The sequence below is a fragment of the Pelophylax lessonae genome (assembly GCF_965119305.1).
Source record: "Pelophylax lessonae genome assembly, chromosome: 9".
Taxonomy (NCBI): Eukaryota; Metazoa; Chordata; class Amphibia; order Anura; family Ranidae; genus Pelophylax; species Pelophylax lessonae.
Genome location: NC_138776.1, coordinates 33,763,242 through 33,782,775, shown reverse-complemented (window position 1 = coordinate 33,782,775; position 19,534 = coordinate 33,763,242). Strand labels below are relative to the sequence as shown.

At 42.5% G+C, this 19,534-nt stretch overlaps 1 protein-coding gene across 1 annotated transcript in view; it reads right to left on the bottom strand.

Annotated features, from left to right (window-relative positions):
* The window catches only part of LOC309562560 (ephrin type-B receptor 5-like), a 128,052-nt gene that overhangs the window by 23,496 nt on the left and 85,022 nt on the right, over window positions 1-19,534 (bottom strand). The window contains exons 7-10 of the mRNA XM_082266809.1: window positions 16,587-16,746; window positions 11,933-12,050; window positions 7,566-7,621; window positions 701-820 (exon numbers count right to left, since the gene is read on the bottom strand). Of these exons, the coding sequence (XP_082122935.1) occupies window positions 701-820; window positions 7,566-7,621; window positions 11,933-12,050; window positions 16,587-16,746 (454 nt within the window). The remainder of the gene's footprint in view (window positions 1-700; window positions 821-7,565; window positions 7,622-11,932; window positions 12,051-16,586; window positions 16,747-19,534) is intronic.

The window sequence follows — 19,534 nt, the reverse complement described above, 5'->3', positions numbered from 1 at the left end:
GTGGGGGGGGCAGCACAGTAGGGGGGGGGCAGGGAAGCACATAGGGGCAAAGAGACTGCAGAATACAAAGTGAACTGGATAGGAGTAGTGGCGGGGGCAGTATACATAGGGACCAATCTCCTCCATTTCCCTCCTGCAGCTACAGGAGAAAAAAGGAGGACAGTGATTTCTCTACATGCTGCCCCCCCCCCTCCTATCCAGGTGTACAGGGGAGCTGCACAGGACTGGAGCATGGGGCCTGGTTGCAGTTGCAACCCCTGCAATTACGCCCCTGGTGCATGCCCCACCCTTTCTGTGCTGGGATTTACTACAGCACATGGTTGGCTGCAGGTCCCAGCCTGCTGAATGGCTGTGTCCAATCACAGCACAGAGCTCTGTGTTTACAAACAACACATGACTCTGTATATAGATTAGTAATGTGGTTGTTTCTTCTCCCTGCAAAGCAGGAAGAAAAAACAGCCACATATATTTATAAAAACACACAATACACATTGTTAGGCACACAGTTAACTCTTTGATTGCCCCTAGATTTTATCCCCTTCCCTGCCAGTGTCATTAGTACAGTGACAGTGTACAGTATTAGCACTGATCACTGTATTAGTGTCACTGGTGATGTCAGTGTCAGTCAGTTAGTGACCTTCCCAGCTAGCACCGGCTAGCTCTCAAAAATACTGAGAAACCACATTAGCATGCCTCATACCTGTCCCCGTCACCTCTTCAATCTTTACAAAGGAGACATCGATTTCTCGAGCGAACTCTCGCACAGCCTCGGCGGGGTCCTCATATGTGGAAGGATCAATGTAATACTTCACTCCTAAACCTTAAGGCAAAAAGAACAAAACCCAGAATATAAAATGTTAATTCACTATTTCACCTCTCCTTATATTGTAGAAGTGCCTCACATCAGCTGAAAATTAAAATCAGGCTTTCTGTGTAAGAGCTCATACATCAACTAATGGTTAGGAGGAAAGGAGTACTTGTTGGGTGCTAGATTCATTCCTTAGATATGAGGGTGGTCAGTGATCTTTGCTAGATGTACTGGCATTACTGCAAAGATTTAAAAAAGAATAAAAATAAATAAAAACAATTTTTTAGTAGAGCAGGATGGAGTATGAACTTCAGACAATGCTTTTATTGCTACCTGCGCCTTCCTGTTACAGTGACAACCACTCCTATTTCTTTTACTGGTGTCACAGGGGCAGGAAGCGAGGGCAAATCTCCCCAAAGGAATGAAAGACCAAAAAAAAAAAAACCCTTCCCCACTTTACCCAAAACGTAACCACTTAACCGGTTAAGGACCGCCCGCCGCAATTATACTGCGTCAGGCAGCCCCTCCTGTGCAAAACGACGTAGGTATACATCGGTCACGCGCCTGCAGCTAGGGGATGAGCGTGCCCGACCCCACTCGGCAGCAGTGAAGCCGATGCACAGGGCAGGCGGCTCCGATTGCATATGCAGTGCATAATTTTAGCACTGGTTACTGTAGTAATGTCACTGGTCCCCCCAAAAGTGTCAAAAATGTCAGTATGGGGTTCGATCTGTCCAACATAATGTCGCAGTCCCACTAAAAATCGCAGATCCCCGCCATTAATAGTAAAAAAAAAAACAAACAATAAAGATGACATACATTTTTCCAAACCAATCAAAATACGCTTATTGCAATTTTTTTTAACTAAAAATATGTAGCAGAAAACAAATTGGCCTAAAATGTTAAAAAAATTTAGATTTTTTACATTTTCTTTTTGAGAATGTCATATAGCAGAATGTGAAAAAGATTGTTTTTTTTTTTTTTTTTTTTCAAAATTGTCGCTCTTTTTTTGTTTATAGCGCAAAAAATAAAAATCGCACAGGTGATCAAATACCACCAAAAGAAAGCTCTTTTTGTGGGGAAAAAAAGGACAGCAATTTTATTTGGGTACAGCGTCGCATGACCACCCAATTGTCCCTTAAAATAACGCAGTGCCGAATCGCAAAATAGGGCCTGGTCAGGAAGGGGGCAAATCCTTCCGGTCTTAAAGTGGTTAAAGTGGAACTCTAGTGCATCTGAAAACATAGTTACATAGTTTGCGAGGTTGAAAAAACACAGTCCATCCAGTTCTACCTATGATGTGTGTGTTTGCTGTTAACCGTACATTGTATACCCCTGTATGCTGTGACCTTTAAGGTGCCCATCTAATAGTTTTTTGAAACTATCGATGCTCCCTGCTGATACCACTGCTTGTGGAAGAGAATTCCACATCCTTACCGCTCTGACAGTAAAGAACCCCTAACGCAGTTTAAGGTTAAACCGCATTTCTTCTAGTTTTAGTGAGTGGCCCCGTGTTTCATTGAATTCCCTTTCTCTGAAAAGTTTGTTCCCTATGCTAAGGTCACCAGTAAGGTATTTGAACATTAATATCATATCCCCTTTCAACACCACAAATCAAAAATGCTATTTAGTTCATTTGTATTATTCAAAGCAATCTCCCCCATCCATCCAGGTCTCCATGCTCCATTATTTTGCTGAGAAATCATTTTGAAAAACACCCCCCTAGCATTTCTGGTCATGGCCATCTTGAGTAAGGGCAGATGATTCATGTAACATTTACTTGGAATCCATTTGCCCTTAGCTCAGGCATAGGCTGAGCTGAGAACCCTCCCTTCTCTCCTGAAGACTTCTGGGATGTATGACATCATTTGCCTAGGCATGGAAACCAGGAACTAACTGAAGAAATGTAACAAAAATGTTTAAAGCAAGTACATATGATATTTCCTATCTATTTACTAATACTAGCAGCATTTGGATTAAAAATAGTCCATGTTGATTGAGAGAGTGAAGTTCCACTTTAAGTCCCAGCGTCATCTGGAAATGGCACCTGGACCCAGCAACTCCTGCAGGTTCCCACCAGCACTAGCCCTGGCACCCGGGCTGGAATAAGCGGTGGGCAGTAGGAGTGGTTGCCCTGGGCACGGTGGGGATTTTGGGGAGGTTGTGCTAGAAGGGATGATTTAAGAGGGGAATTTGTCTTAGGAGGGTGGATTTCTGTTAGGAAGGGGGATTTGGGAGAGAGACATTGTGCACCGACTTAAGCCACGATAGATGATGGCAACTGTCTTGGCTGATAAAACTATTACGGTCGGTCTCCTTAAAGTAAGTGGTGGTAACATGAACACCATCCCTGACCTCTATGTTGAGATCCAGAAAAATAATCCGTTTACTACTAGCCTCGTGTTGCAATTTAATGCCTAAACAGTTGTCATTTAGCTTTGCAATATAGTCATTTAAAGACTGCACATTGCCATCCCAAAGAGGAGGATGTTGTCTATATACCTATACCAGAGGAGGAGTTCCGGTCTTCAAACATTATAGACAACATCCTCCTCCCACTTGGCCATAAAAAGGTTTGTTATGCTGGGCGCACCTTTTGCGCCCATAGCTTCTCTCCTATTTTGCACATAAAAGAACCTGCTGAACCAAAAATAATTGTGTTCCATGGAAAAAGATAACAAGCGCAAGATGAACGTACGCTGAGCCAGCGCCAAACCAGAATCACGTTCCAGAAAGGTGTCCACTGCTTCATAGCCATGTCTATGGAAAATTATGGTATACAAAGAGCATACGTCAGCAGTAGCCAAAACATAACCATCCTTCCATTTCACTCCCTCAAGTAGTTTCAATACCTGGGTGAAATCACGTAAGTATAATGGGGTCTGTGTTACCAAGGGTTGAAGGTATTCATCAATATATTAACCCACCCTAGAAGTCACTGAATCCTGTCCACTGATGATGGGACAACCGGGGGGGTTGACTGGATCCTTGTGGACCTTCGGGAGATAATAGATTACCGGAGCCCTTGGGACCACAGGAGCCAAAAAAAACCTTTATTTCTTGGTATAGATCTTATCCTGGTAGCCCTGATCAATAAGCTTAACCAGATATTTTTTAAACCTCGAAGTGGTGTTAGATGGTAAAGAGATATAAGTTTTATGGTCAGATAAAATTCTATTCATCTCTAACAGATAGGCTGACTTATCTAACACAATGCCTACACCTTTGTCTGCCGGACTTAGTGTATCTAAGCATTATGCACGGTATCATAACAAAAAGCCAGATGGCACCATAATTATGGGTGTAGACCGTTTTTCCCCACATTGGAGAGGGAGCCACGTCCGGCGGGAGATCTCAAGACTTGAGACCCGCTGGATTTATGAACTCAAATGTTACACACCTTCCGGTTTAAATATTGATTGGTACATCAATTGTTTTGTGAATAACAGTTGATTTTTGTCTTTTAATTGTTGCTATTTTGTAATTTTTTATTCACATTGAGTTATTCACATTGAGTTATTGGAGCTGTTGGTTGTTCCATAGCTCCAATAAATTTTTATTTAGGTATGAAATGATTGTGTCTTTGTATACATATGTGATGATGTTGAGATGTAATGTTGTTCAGAGTCCACTAGATGGCGCTTCAGTATGTGTCTCATTATTTGATTTATTTGAATTTTGTGGCCCATATTGGATGTGGAGCTACTAATGGAATCTATTTTAGGGTCCATATGGATATTCATCATTTCTTCTTTTTAATTAGAATACATTGTTAGTGTCATTATTTGATGTTAACCACTCCTTGTCGTTCTTGTATGGAGTGGTATCGCTAACCATGATGGTTTTATCTGCTTTCCTTGCTTAGGAGTGCATGGAGAAACCCAAGCTAGTGATGTATTTCCGCTTCCTTTGTTTGGAGCGCATCATAAAGCGCAAGATTGTTTTTCATTTCCCTGACCGGTCATTTCCGGGCTGGGTGTTTTTTAAAGGGTGCTTGCGATCAGTCGACACACCTCTGATGACGTGTATTTGTGACCAAACGCGTAAGTTGGGATTTGATGACTTCTGATTTGATGACTTTTATGCTTTCAACAAAATGTGAGTGCATCTTTTTTAAATAAATAGATTTTATTTTAAGAACTACTACACTATTTTAGTGTCTCTGTATTCCAGAGGTTAAGCTATTGGTCCTGCCTACTGCTTCTAGATTGGGAGCTTATTAAAGATCAAGTGTGGAGTTGTTTTTTGGCCTTGGAACTATTGTGGGGGACATAGTGTATATCTGGCCCAGCAACTGAATGGTTGTATTTTGGCTTTCCCTGTGTCTTTACTGACCTCTCTATAACTTAGAGGGTCAATGTGATCTGGTAAGCAGGATTGCTTTCTCCCTCACGATGGTGACGAGTGTTTCTGGCTCTGGTGTGGGGATTCCTTCTAAACATCACGTGTCTAAATGTATGCACTTTTTTGTTCCAACTGGACTTCATTATTTTAATTGGCACTGCACCCTTTTGTCATAAAAATCTCCATAGGCAACACTTTACATTTTTTTTACAGGTTATCAGTTTAAAGTTACTAGTGTTAGAAATATTGTTTTTGCTCTAACAATTGCAGCTATACATCACATGTGTGGTTTGAAAGCTGCATTTTTTTTATTATCATTATTGTTTAAATTTTATTTTTTTATTTTTACACTTTCCCTTTCATTTTTATTTTTTGATCACACTTTTTTTTCCTGTTACAAGGGATGAATACATCCCTTGTTAAAAAAAAAAAAAAGGGGTATGACAGGTCCTCTTTACGGAGATATCTGGGGTCTATTAGTCCTAACATCTCTCTTCTATGCTGAAAAAGCCTAAACCTCCCCCCCCCCCCCCCCCCCGATCTCAGGCTTTTCAGAAAAACATTTTTTTTTTTTTTTTTACACTTTCCCTTTATTTTTTTATTTTTTGATCACAGTTTTTTTTCCTATTACAAGGGATATGCACATCCCTTGTAACAAAATAGGATATGACAGGTCCTCTTTTCAGAGATATCTATGGTCTATAAGTCCTTACATCTCTCTTCTATGCTGAAAAAGCCTAAATTACACCCCCCCCCAAAAAAAAAAAAATAAAATAAAATAAATCGATCCCAGGCTTTTCAGAAAAAATTGTTTTTTTTTATTTATATTTTTACACTTTCCCTTTAATTTTTTTTATTTTTTGATCACAATCTTTTTTCCTATTACAAGGGATGTACACACATCCCTTGTAACAAAATAGGATATGACAGGTCCTTTTTACGGAGATATCTATGGTCTATAAGTCCTTACATCTCTCTTCTATGCTGAAAAAGCCTAAAATCCCCCCCCCCCCCAGAAAAAATAAATAAATAAATCTAACGCAGGCTTTTCAGCAAAATTTAAATTTTTTGTACACTTTCCCCTTTCATTTTTTATTTTTTGATCACAATTTTTTTTCTTATCACAAGGGATGTACACATCCCTTGTAAAAAAATGGGACATGACAGGTTCTCTTTAAGGAGATATCTGGGGGTCTATAAGTCCTCACAGCTAAAAAAAAAGAGCCTAAACACCCCCCCCCCTCAAAAAAAAAAAAAAAAAAGAATAGATCTCAGGCTTTCCAGCAAAATTTTAATTTATTTATTTTTTACACTTTTTCTTTAATTTTTTATATAATTTTATTTCCTATTACAAGGGATATACACATCCCTTGTAATAAAATAGGGTATGACAGGTTCTCTTTACGGTAAGTCCTTACATCTCTCTTATATGCTGAAAAAGTCTAAAATCCCCCCCCCCCCCCCCAAAAAAAAAAAAAAATAGATCTCAGGCTTTCCAGCAAAAAAGAAATAAAAAATACCCGTGTTTACATCTGCCAGAGTCGGAAGTGACATCATGACATCGCTTCTGGCCTCCGATGGTCATAGAGATGACCAGGGACCATGTGATTCACGGCCAGCTCTATGGTACACCGTCACCACCGCTGGATCCGTCCTCCAGCTCCCTGATCAATCGGGAGAGCCCAGAGAAGCACCAGAGGGCAGCGGGAGAAGGAGAGTCCCCTCCCGCCACCTGTAAAAGCAATAAAGCGGCTAAACAGCCACTAAGATGGCTTTCACACTGTAGGGAATTGGTGAAAAAAAAAAAAAGATATCTGGATGATGCCTGTAGCTGCACCTATCATTCAGATATCTCCATTCAAAGTACATGACGTCATATGACATCCATCTGGGAGAAGTGGGTAAACGAATCAGTGGTGCTCCTGCCATGAAAGTCTTTGTTCATCCATTTCCTGTTATAGGGTGACAACACCTTTTCCCTATCTCCCATTTGAGCTCCTGCGTTGTCACCCTGTCAGATGGAGGAGAAATACACATTACTCAGACTTGGTCCACTGTTGTCACCACCAGGAAACCCGCCCTGAGAAATGCCATGAAGCTATAATTAGAGTACACGCAGGAAGTGGGCGCCAAGGGGCTGCAGGAGATCAGCGACACTGAGATGCAACAAAGGATGGAAAAAAAGTGAAAAAGTACATTTTGTATTATACACAGTGCTTTGGCCAATGAATTTTCATCCTATTAGGGATTACATCTACATAAGTCAAAGGATATTATTGAAGAAAATGGATTTATGATGCTGTTGTCCAGGATGCCCTACAAGGGGCATTATACAGAGACAAAGCTTCACTGGCAGATCCTATCCAAAACTTGTAGAACACTTCCAAAGAGAGAAATTCAATTTAGGACTCACCTCTTGAACTGATGTAGTGCTGCAGTCTGTCAGTATATGGAGTTTCTCTTCTTTTACTGAAAATATATTGAAAAAAAAAAAAAAAAAAAACACATTCTATTACTGGACGGGAGAGGTAGAGAAAAGCAGCAAAGCCACAAATTTAACCTAAAGTGTAACTTCACCATATCTGAGCACCACAAACCAAAAACTGTATTTAATTATTTTTTAATATTCAAAGTAATCTCCCCCATCGCTCCATGTCTCCATACTTTATTTTATTAGGAAATCACTTTGAAAAACACCCCTTAGCATTTCTGACCGTGGCCATCTTAAGTAAGGGCAGATGATTCATGTAGCATATACTTCCTGGAATCCATCAGTCCTTATCTTAGGCATGCAGACAGGAGGGTGTGCTTAGCTGAGAACACCCCCCCCCCCCCCGAAGACTCCTGGGATGTATGTCATCAGGTTGGCCAAGGCCTGGAAACTAGGAAGTAACTGAAGAAATGCAAAAAAAGTTTAAAACAAGTAAATAAAATATCCTTTCCTGTCTATTTACTAATGCTAGTAGCATAAGGAGTAAAAATAGTTCATGTTTATTGAGAGAGTTAAGTTCTGCTTTAACCACTTGCCGTATATATACGTCACTAGCCTGTGAGGCTCTGGGGAGCGAGCACGCTCCCGCTCCCGCGCGGTCACGGACCCCCCCCGCGTGTGTGACCGGCGGACCCAATGTCCGCCGGTCACTCTGTGATCGTCGCTGCAGAGGGAGAAAGTCAGGCGGCTAATGTAAACAAGCCGCCTGTCATTCTCCCCTGTGTAGAAAAACTGATCATACGGTTCTACTATGTAGGACCGTTGATCATTGTTCCTACAGCTCAAGCCACAGCCAATCACAGTAAGAATCACGCCCCTAGGGACACACACAGCCCCTCCCTCTCAAATAAAGTTAACCCCTTCACTACCAGTGTAATTTTTGCAGTAACAGTGCATATTTATAGCACTGATTACTGTAGAAATGTCACTGGTAACCCCAAAAGTGTCAAAAATGTCAGTCAAGGGTCCGATCTGTCCGCCGCAATGTTGCAGTACCGCAAAAAAAATTGCAGATCGCCGCCATTACGCGTTAAAAAAAAAAACAACAAAAATTACATAAATCTTTCCCTTAGTTAGTAAACGCAATAACTTTTGCGCAAACCAATCAAAATACGCTTTTTGCAATTTTTTTTTACCAAACATATGTAGCATAAAACAAATTGGCCAAAAATGTTAAAAAAATTTAGATTTTTACATTTTTTGGGGGGGAATTTCATATAAATAAATGTGAAAAATATTGTTATTTTTGCAAAATTGACGCTCTTTTTTTGTTTATAGCGCATGATCAAAAAATCGCACAGGTGATCAAATACCACCAAAAGAAAGCTCTGTTTGTGGGAAAAAAAGGACGTCAAATTCGTTTAGGTACGGCGTCGCACAACCACGCAATTGTCCGTTAAAGTCACGCAGTGCCGAATCGCAAAATACCCCCTGGTCAGGAAAAATCTTCCGGGGCTTAAGTGGTTAATACTGTGCAAAAAAAATATTGTGTGCAGCCTGCACCATTACTAAATAGACTCTAGATGGCGGTGTAGGCTTTTCTATGTATAGAATGGTTTTTCCTGTAGATTTCAGCACTATCAGACATGCTGAAATCACAAAGATTCAACGCCAGTGGGAATGTGATCAAGAAAGGTTTTTTTTTTTTTTTTTAATATGTCAAGCCTCTAGTTTATTTTAAATTATGTATATTATGAAAAGAAAAGAATAAAAATATATGATACTGTGAACTGTTTAATTTATAAAAAAAAAAAAACAAAAAAAAACTTTATGTTTAATAGTGCAAGTTAGGTGCAACTTTGCTTTTCCTTAGAACAGATACATTCCGGCAGGCAATCAGTCAGAATAAACTGGTGGAGTAGTACACTAGGCGATATACTGTACATATTTTTATTTTTAAATATACTAATAAAATATTAATTTATTTATCAAAATATAAAACATTATACTATTTGTAATAGTTATAATAGCACATATAATTATAATATAAAATATTTCTAATATGATATAATATATAATTATAATATCAAATATTTTAACATTTATAAAATAATATAGATGTAGCACCCTCCTAGGTAGGTGCTAGGAAAAAGCATCTATTGCTCCTTGCTTATCAGGGGAGCCTGATCTGTTAGGTTGCCTGTTGCATGTCTCCAGGTGTGATTCACTGGGTCGCAGGGAGTGTCCCCACTGTATCCAATGAGGGAGCTTGTTGGACAGTGGAGGAAACCCAGCCAGTAACACATTAGCTTTTATGGGAGTCCCAGTGGGAGGGCATTCTTGCAATGCATCCTGACAGGGCGTCTTTGGCGGGAAGCAGAGTCCCAGGAGGAGGTGGACGGCTGTCTCTCCTCCTGCAGACTGTGTGGAAGGTGGTCTTAGGCGGTCGGCCTAGTGAACCAGGTGTGGAACGGAGCTGCAGAAGATCCAGTGGAGCTGACAGTGGAGTTGCTGGCAGAGTCTCTCGGAAAAAAAAAGTTTCCGTGAGTACCAAGAGATTTGCCTAGGTGTCTGCCCAGGAAGGGGGACCACTCCAGTGAAGTCAAGGGATCAAGGAGCTAGCTCACACGGAGAGTATTACAGTAAAGGGGGTGCCATTTAGAAAGAAGAATAGGAACAAAGGGGGTGCCAGGAAGGGCCCTGAAGAGTGTTCTGCTGTACAGTACAGCTTATCTAAAGCAGTTAATGAAATACTTCTTCATCGCTAGTGACAAGGTGAAGCAGCGGCCTTGCCGCAATCAGCAATATCTAGTCGTCCCAGCAAACTGTGCATAGGTTATACAAGTTGGAGTATCCCACTCATTCCCTTCTCATATCCAAGTTCTCAAATAAAACTACAAAAAAACCAAACCCCTAGACCAGTGATGGTGAACCTTGGCACCCCAGATGTTTTGGAACTACATTTCCCTTGATGCTCAACAAAACACCCCAGATGTTTTGGAACTACATTTCCCTTGATGCTCAACTGTAGTTGAGCATCATGGGAAATGTAGTTCCAAAACATCTGGGGTGCCATGGTTCACCATCACTGCCCTAGACTGTTTCTTGACTGAGCCAAGCACTTCAAAGTCGCTAAACGATTGTGTTGTTGCTATGGGTAACCCAGGGGAACCTGTCACCAGCAGCTTCTAAGGGAGTAGTGCTACATAATATATAATTATAATATAAATATTTTACTATTTTTAATATTTATAATATAATATATAAATATAATATAAAATATTTTACTATTTTTTATATTTTTACATATTTTTATTATGATTCATTACTCTGCCTTACTTTCAGTAAACTGCAAGGGCTCTAGGTTTAAAAAATGTGCTGTATGAATGGGACATAGATTCGCACAGCTCCAAGGAAACTTGGCACATTTTGTGTAATATAGTCATCTCCTAAAAATCGTGAGCACCATCTAGTTGCCATAATGTGGTATTTTTTCTAAATAGCTCAATCAAGGTAAAAATCCATTATGGAAACTAAATGACGATAGTGAATCTGACCTTTGCACCCAGAAATGCAGTGCTGTATCTTGGCCTAGGCTGACAAGGCCCAGGCCTAGGGCGGCACTTTGCAGGGGGGCAGCAAAAAAGCTGCACACTGCATTAAAAAAAAAACAGACTCCTCCCACCTCCCGCACGAAAAGGGTCCCTGCCCACTTGCGCTACACTTTTAGTTTAGTGCCAGTATTATGGGTCGAATTGAGCCAGAGGGCAGGGTCCAGGAAGCAAATCAGTCTGGCACCCCCATAAAGCAGTCACACTGCTACCTGCCAGTATTATAGGCTGCACTAATGGGCACTGATAGGCTACACTGGTGGCCACTGATGAGGCTGTACTGACGGCCACTGATGAGGCTGAACTTATGGGAACTGATAAGGCTATGCTGATGGGCACAGATAGACTGTGGTTGTGGTCTGCGGTGTACAGATGTCAGGGCGGGTCATAAACAGGAAGGGTGTGGCCTTTACCGGAAGGGGTGGGTCATATTTAAAGTAGGGGGTGCACAAACTTAGTCAGGCCTAGGGCAGAACAAAACATAAATACACCACTGCAGAAATGCATTGCCTACTACAAATAAAATCTAATTCTGAACTTTTATAAGTTAATATGGTGCTTCTATGAATTATACTACATTTATATACTCCTAAAGACCATCCAGAAAAGTCCTAGGAAAAAAATTGAGTTTCTAGTCTACTTCGGCATAAAAACTCATGTCTATATAAAATACACTGAAATCCAGCACTCCTCACCACTTGATGAATATTGAAATATGCATTTATGTCTTGTACTGACCTCTTGAAGAGAAGGATGAGGATAAGCATGATGGAGATTCCAATGAAGGCCAAAGCACCAAGGCAGGATCCAACTATAAGAGGTAGCTTGTCTTGTGATACTTCCGCCTGTTCACTTCCTACAAGGAAAAAATTGGTTTTACATAAAAAAAAGGGCACTGCTGTTCTGTAGTGAAGCAGGGGTCAAAAAAAGGAACCATGGTGGGGTACGCTGGTATTCCACACTCCAGAAAATGTCTGTAGCCACCCTGGCTTAACTACTTAAGCCCCGGAAAATTTTACCCCCTTCCTGACCAGGGGGTATTTTGCGATTCGGCACTTAGTGACTTTAACGGACAATTGCGCGGTCGTGCGACGCTGTACCTAAAAAAATTTGACGTCCTTTTTTTCCCACAAACAGAGCTTTCTTTTGGTGGTATTTGATCACCTGTGCGATTTTTTGATCATGCGCTATAAACAAAAAAATAGTGTCAATTTTGCAAAAATAACAATATTTTTCACATTTTTTTATATGAAATTCCCCCCCAAAAAAATGTAAAAATCAAAATTTTTTAACATTTTCGGCGAATTTGTTTTATGCTACATATGTATGGTAAAAAAATCGCAAAAAGCGTATTTTGATTGGTTTGCTCAAATGTTATCGCGTTTACTAACAAAGGGAAAGATTTTTGTCATTTTTTTTTTATTTTTTAACAAATAACGGCGGCGATCTGCGATTTTTTTTGCGGGACTGCGACATTGGGGCGGACAGATCAGACCCTTGACTGACATTTTTGACACTTTTGGGGTTACCAGTGACATTACTGCAGTAATCAGTGCTATACATATGCACTGTTACTGTAAAATGACACTGGTAGTGAAGGGGTTAACTTTATTTGAGAGGGAGGGGCTGTGTGTGTCCCTAGGGGCGTGATTCTAACTGTGATTGGCTGTGGCTTGAGGTGTAGGAACAGTGATCAACGGTCCTACATAGTAGAACCGTATGATCACTGTTCCTACACAGGGGAGAATGACAGACGGCTTGTTTACACAAGCCGCCTGCCTTTCTCCCGCTGTCACGGACGATCGTGAGTGAGCGGCAGACATCGGGTCCGCCGCTCACACGCTCGGGGGGGTCCGTGAAGCGAGCGCTCGCTCCACAGAGCCTCACAGGCTAGTGACCTACCAGTACGTCACTTTGCCTGTGAGGGGCTGACCGCCGCAGTATATGTACTTGCGGCGCTCGGCAAGTGGTTAAAGTGTTTGTAAATGCTTAATGATGCTTTATTAAAATACCAAACATGTCATACTTACCTGCTCTTTGCTATGGTTTTGCATAGAGAGCAGCCCTGATCCCGCTCTTCTCAGGTTCCCTGCTGGTGCTCCTGGCTCCCCCCCCCCCACTGAGTGCACCCACAGCAAGCCGCTTGCTATGGGGGAACTCGTGCAGGATCGTTTTTAAACCCGGCTCTGTGTGTCAATTGACCCCACACCCCCTCCCTCCTCAGTGTCTGTGATTGCCAGTAGCAGCAGCCAATGACTCCCACTGCTGTCCCTGAGCCAATGAGGAAGGGGAGAGACACTGCTCTTGTGCACATCGCTGGATCGAGATCGGGCTCAGGTAAGTATAGGAGGGGCTTGGGGGGGCTGCATGTACAGGCGGTCCCTGGGTTACAAACATCCGACTTACAAACGACTCCCACTTACAAACGGAGGAAGACAACAGGAAGTGATGAGAAATCTAGCCCTAGGAAGGGAAATTCACTCCTGTAAGAGTTCTCATGGGAAAAAGGTGTCTCCACTAAAGCTTTATCACCAATCCTTGTGTCCACAACAACCCAAAATTTTCAAAATCCAGTTGTCATAGGGACAGAAAGTGAGGGGAAATTTTCTGAACAGGGGTACAGACAGCAAAACAAATGGTACAGGGGTGTTAACCTTTCCCTATGCTGTCCAAAAAACGTAAAAATTATTCTTTTGGCTGGAGATACACTTAAAAAAATGTACCTGTTCCGACTTACAAACAAATTAATCTTAAGAAAAATCTACAGTCCCTATTTTGTTTGTAACCCAGGGACCGCCTGTAGAAGGTATTTTTACCCTAATGCCCAGAATGCATTAAGGTAAAAAAAAAAGAAACTTCTAATTTTTTTCTTGGACCACTTAAGCAGAAGTGACTTTTGAAAGCCTAAGCCTGTTTGTTCAGCATTCTGTGGTTCTCTCCTAATTTCTTTTTATTGTTTGCCTTTGCCTGATGCTGGGGAGTGTCCCGCTCAATAGCCTTTATAGACCACTAGGAGGTTTATTGCCAGTGGTGCAGGCTGAGAGAGGGTATAAATATTCAGAAGTGCCCATGGGAAGTCAAATTTACAGCAGGCCTCCTACCTGGGTAAGGATGCAGTGCTATGCCTTTGGCCTAGAGAGGATGACCCTGTGTTTTGAAAGAGGCCTGGGATTAAGGACTAGAGTGCTGGGTATGGAGACTGAAGCATTATGGAGGAACTTTGTTCTAAGTGGGATACTGGAAAAGCTGGGTAGAAGCTTGGATCTTGACTGAAGTATGGTGACCTCTGCCCAAGGAGTTGGTAGCTGGACCACCCAGTAACTTGAAGCCAGGAGCGGGATTCCCAGGATGCTGGGTTGGCTTCAATGTTCTCTGCCTTTGGAAGCTGTAAGTACCTTTTGTCCCTCTTCCGGAGTTGGCCGCATCACATGGATGTCCTTTGCCCTAACTTTTTCTCCCAGGAGTTTGAAAAGAGGTAATAAATGCTAAAAAGATTTTCTTTAACCACTTACCGCACATCGACGTATATATACGTCGGCAGACTTTGCAGGGGTATACCGGGATGATGCCTCTAGCTAGATCCCGGTACCGTGGTTTAGTGCCAACGGTCGGCTTTCCGTCCGTAAGGACCGATGCAGCTCGGGAGCCGCTCCATCGTTACCCGGGTGAGCGGGAGGGGACGTCCCCCCACCCCCTCCCGCCGCCTTCCGTGACTTTGTTCCCACCGGGAGCCCTGAGCACCCAGCCGGCACATCCGCCGGCTGGATGGAGCCCCGATCAATGCCAGAAACGGCTTCGATTGGGTCTCCGATGACGTAACATGGAGCCGGCGTCCATGACGTCACTTTCGGGTTACTGTGCTGCAAAAAGCGGCACATTTAAAAAACGGCTGTATGCAAAAACGCTTTTTTCGGCGTTTTGCATACATGGAAGTGGAGTGGAGGTCTTTTAGACCCTTGATCCCTCCATAAAGAGTACCTGTCACTACATATTGGTGTCACAAGGGATGTTTACATTGCTTGTGACAGCAATAAAAGTGATCAGATTTTATTTTTTTTAAAAAACCTGTAATAAATTTAGAGAAAAAAATAAAATAAATAGGAAAAAAAAAAAAATTTTAACCGCCCCCGTCACCGTTAGCTCGCGCACAAAAAAACGTATACGGAAGTCGAGCCGCGAATAAAATCGCTGTTCAAACCACACGTGAGGTATCACCGTGATCGCCAGAGCGTGGGCAATAATTAAAAAAAAAGAGCTACACTCTAACTCTAAACTGGTAACCGTTAAATAAATTTAAAACGTCGCCTATTGAGATCTCTATTGACCGTAGTTTGTCGCCATACCACGGGGGGGGGGGGCGCAATTTTAAACCGTAACATGTTGGGTATCTATTTACTCGGCGTGACATCATCTTTCACAATATACAAAAAAAATGGGCTAACTTTACTGTTTAGTATTTTTTAAATGCAGTGAAATGTGATTTTTCAAAATTTTTCCAAAAAAATGGCGTTTTAAAGACCGCTGCGCAAATACCGCGTGACAAAAAATATTGCAATGACCGACATTTTATTCTCCAGAGTCTTTGCTAAAAAATATATATAATGTTTGGGGGTTCTAAGTAGTTTTCTAGGAAAAAATACTGATTTTAACTTGTAAACAAAAAGTGTCCGAAATAGGGCTGGGGCTTAAGTGGTTAAAGAGTCACTGGTGCCCATCTTTACTCATCACTCCACTAATTCCAAAGATCTTACCCTAAGTGAAACAATAGCTCACCCAACCACTGGAGGTTCTTATCTGCCTCTGGTGAGTATGGAGTGCTATATGTGGAATTCTGACAGAGGCTGCATGGAAGGGAGGTAGGAGACACAAGCCTCCAGGGAGGTGAGGACCTCTTCTGTTGCAAGGAGATGCCATTTGGAATTTTTTCTAGGAAACTAACAGGGTCTTTTAAATGATAAAAAGATTTGAGGAGGGATTGCATGAATCTTCAGGAAAAGCAAAGAACATATTTTAAATACTCCATGTGCATCTGTCAACAATATTTCCATAGAAAGGCACTTTGACTTTGAGTGCATAATGTAGGACAGCACAGCCTCTGTTTTGATGAACACTTGCGCTCTTTGCTCAACATCTCTGACTTATTTGGACTCGACACACATTGCGTTTGCGTCGCCCTACAAGAAATACAAGCTGACAGGAGTACTGATCTCGCAGCCGGTAAATGTCATAGTTGTGTATACATCCCTTGTCGCTGAACTCAGCCTCTTCCGCTAATTGCTTCCCTTGTCTTTGCATATCACTGAGCTTTCGGCTATATAGCGGAGGCCTATAATGAGGAGACATGCATTATTCAGTAGACTATGGATAACACCAGATGCGTGGGGACACTTACCGCCCAGCAGAGTCTGGAAGTACATGTTCCCGCTGTAGGACCCATAGCCGCGCTCCGTCCTGGCTCTCACCTGGAAGGCATAAATCGCTCCGGGGTTGAGACCTCCAACTGTAGCTGTATTTGTTTCACTGATAAGAGACAGAGACTCCCCCTCGTCAGCCTGGAAAGAAGAAGGAGAACCAACAATCACAAAGAGCATTGTACTATAGAACATAGGTGAGGGTATCTAACAGGGAAACTTTAGTGATTTAGGTAAATTTTATTGAAGAGTAATTAAACTGTTGTTTTAACTTTATGGCCAAAAGCATATAGACATCTAACCATCACACCTACTATATATTCAAAGGTTTGTGAATAATTACCCATCAAATGTCACTATATGTCCAAAAGGTTTGTGGACACCTGACCATTGCAATCATTATATGATCAAACCCATGAAGACACCTGACCATCACAATCATTATATGGTCAAACCCATGAAGACACCTGACCATCACAATCATTATATGGTCAAACCCATGAAGATACCTGACCATCACAATCATTATATGGTCAAACCCATGAAGACACCTAACCATCACATCTACTATATGTTCAAAGGTTTGTAAATAATTAGCCATCAAATATCACTATATATCCAAAAGGTTTGTGGACACCTGACCATTGCAATCATTATATGGTCAAACCCATGAAGACACCTGACCATCACAATCATTATATGGTCAAACCCATGAAGACACCTGACCATCACAATCATTATATGGTCAAACCCATGAAGACAACTAACCATCGAAACCATTATATGTCCAAAGATTTGTGGACAACTTACCCACACATCCCTTGGAATCCAAATAACTGAGTTATTTTTGCAGTGAAGGGTGCTATTACTATTACTATTAGGGGGAGGCAACCTTCAGCCTAGTACACACGATCAGAAAATAGTACAAAAAATACTGCATTTGAAACGATTCTATGATAATCTGATCATTAGCCAATCGAGAGCCAATCAGGACAGGTATATCCAATGGGACAAGCACGAAGGTTCTTCTCGTACGATACCAGATTGTACGATTTTCGTTAAATCCACACAGTTTTAGTCCGAAAATTCAATACATTACATCACTTCTGAAGTTGTATTCTGTCGTGGGAGAATTTTTGTAGCTTTAGTAACCTCTTCATTTTCGATATGGAGACTAGCATGCAAAAAAAAATGCACAATCGTTCATCCGATAATCTCATTGTGTGTACCAGGCTTTAGAGGGGTGGGGATCTACCTGAACAACATGGGAGAAGTAAAAGATCACAGGTCAGGGGGGTCTGTTGCCAGTTTACAGCAGAATGAGATGCAGGAAATGCTTGTTCTGTGTGTGTTTCCTGCACTGCCTTTGCGGGTTCCAATACATTGTTACTGGCACCCCAAATGCACATCACAAATGCAGTGCATTTACCTGCACCAGATTGGATTTTACTGCCGTACCATGTGATTTGGTGCAGTGTGATTTTAAAAAATAGTGCATGCTTTCCGCAAGACCACGGCACTCAATGTGGAGCCCGATGTGCTCTACTCCAAGGGCACCATCCTGTCCTGGCGCTTCGCAGTCCTAGTCCAGATACAGAGAGGCGGAGTGCAGTTTGTATCACTTCACTGGAGTGCAGCACTCAATATGGAGCTCAATGTGAACCTTCCCCACATGTGAACTCTATTCCAAGGGCACCATCCTTTCCTGGCGCTGGGCAGTCCTAGGCTGGATACAGAGAGACGGAGTGCAGCACTCAATATGGAGCCCGATGTGCCCCTTTCCCACATGTGAACTCTATTCCAAGGGCACCATCCTTTCCTGGCGCTGGGCAGTCCTAGGCTGGATACAGAGAGACGGAGTGCAGCATTCAATATGGAGCCCAATGTGCCCCTTCCCCACATGTGAACTCTATTCCAAGGGCACCATCCTTTCCTGGCGCTGGGCAGTCCTAGGCTGGATACAGAGAGACGGAGTGCAGCACTCAATATGGAGCCCGATGTGCCCCTTTCCCACATGTGAACTCTATTCCAAGGGCACCATCCTTTCCTGGCGCTGGGCAGTCCTAGGCTGGATACAGAGAGACGGAGTGCAGCATTCAATATGGAGCCCAATGTGCCCCTTCCCCACATGTGAACTCTATTCCAAGGGCACCATCCTTTCCTGGCGCTGGGCAGTCCTAGGCTGGATACAGAGAGACGGAGTGCAGCATTCAATATGGAGCCCAATGTGCCCCTTCCCCACATGTGAACTCTATTCCAAGGGCACCATCCTTTCCTGGCGCTGGGCGGTTCTAGGCTGGATACAGAGAGATGGAGTGCAGCACTCAATATGGAGCCCGATGTGCCCCTTCCCCACATGTGAACTCTATTCCAAGGGCACCATCCTTTCCTGGCGCTGGGTGGTCCTAGGCTGGATACAGAGAGACAGAGTGCAGTTTATATAGCTTAACTGGAGTGCAGCTGCCTGCTCACTCTGGCAGTGCAGGCCCTGCTCTTCACTGCTCTACAAACGGCAGGTTGGCAAGCTCAGGGCAGGATCTACCAGTCAACTGGCAGCGTTTGACTGGTAGATCCCGATCGACAGATTGCCGACCCCCACTGTATAGGGTACATAGACATAATGGATATCTGTGTGCTTCCAACCTTGTCAACCATTTAGGAATGCTATTTTCTGTTTCAGTATTACTCTGCGGGGGGCTTCGTGGTTGCCTGGTTTTGGAGCCAAATGAGAGGTCCCTATCCCTGATTCAGCCCTGCTAGAATACTATTCCTCCTGCTGAGGCCAAACCCTTCCACCATAGGCCTCCACCCAACATTCCTGATCATACACCTTTAAATTCCCAAGGAAGGAATGTCTACACAAGAAATAGAACAGCACTTTATCATCCATGTTCCTTCCAGACTCCACTTTATCATCCATGTTCCTTCC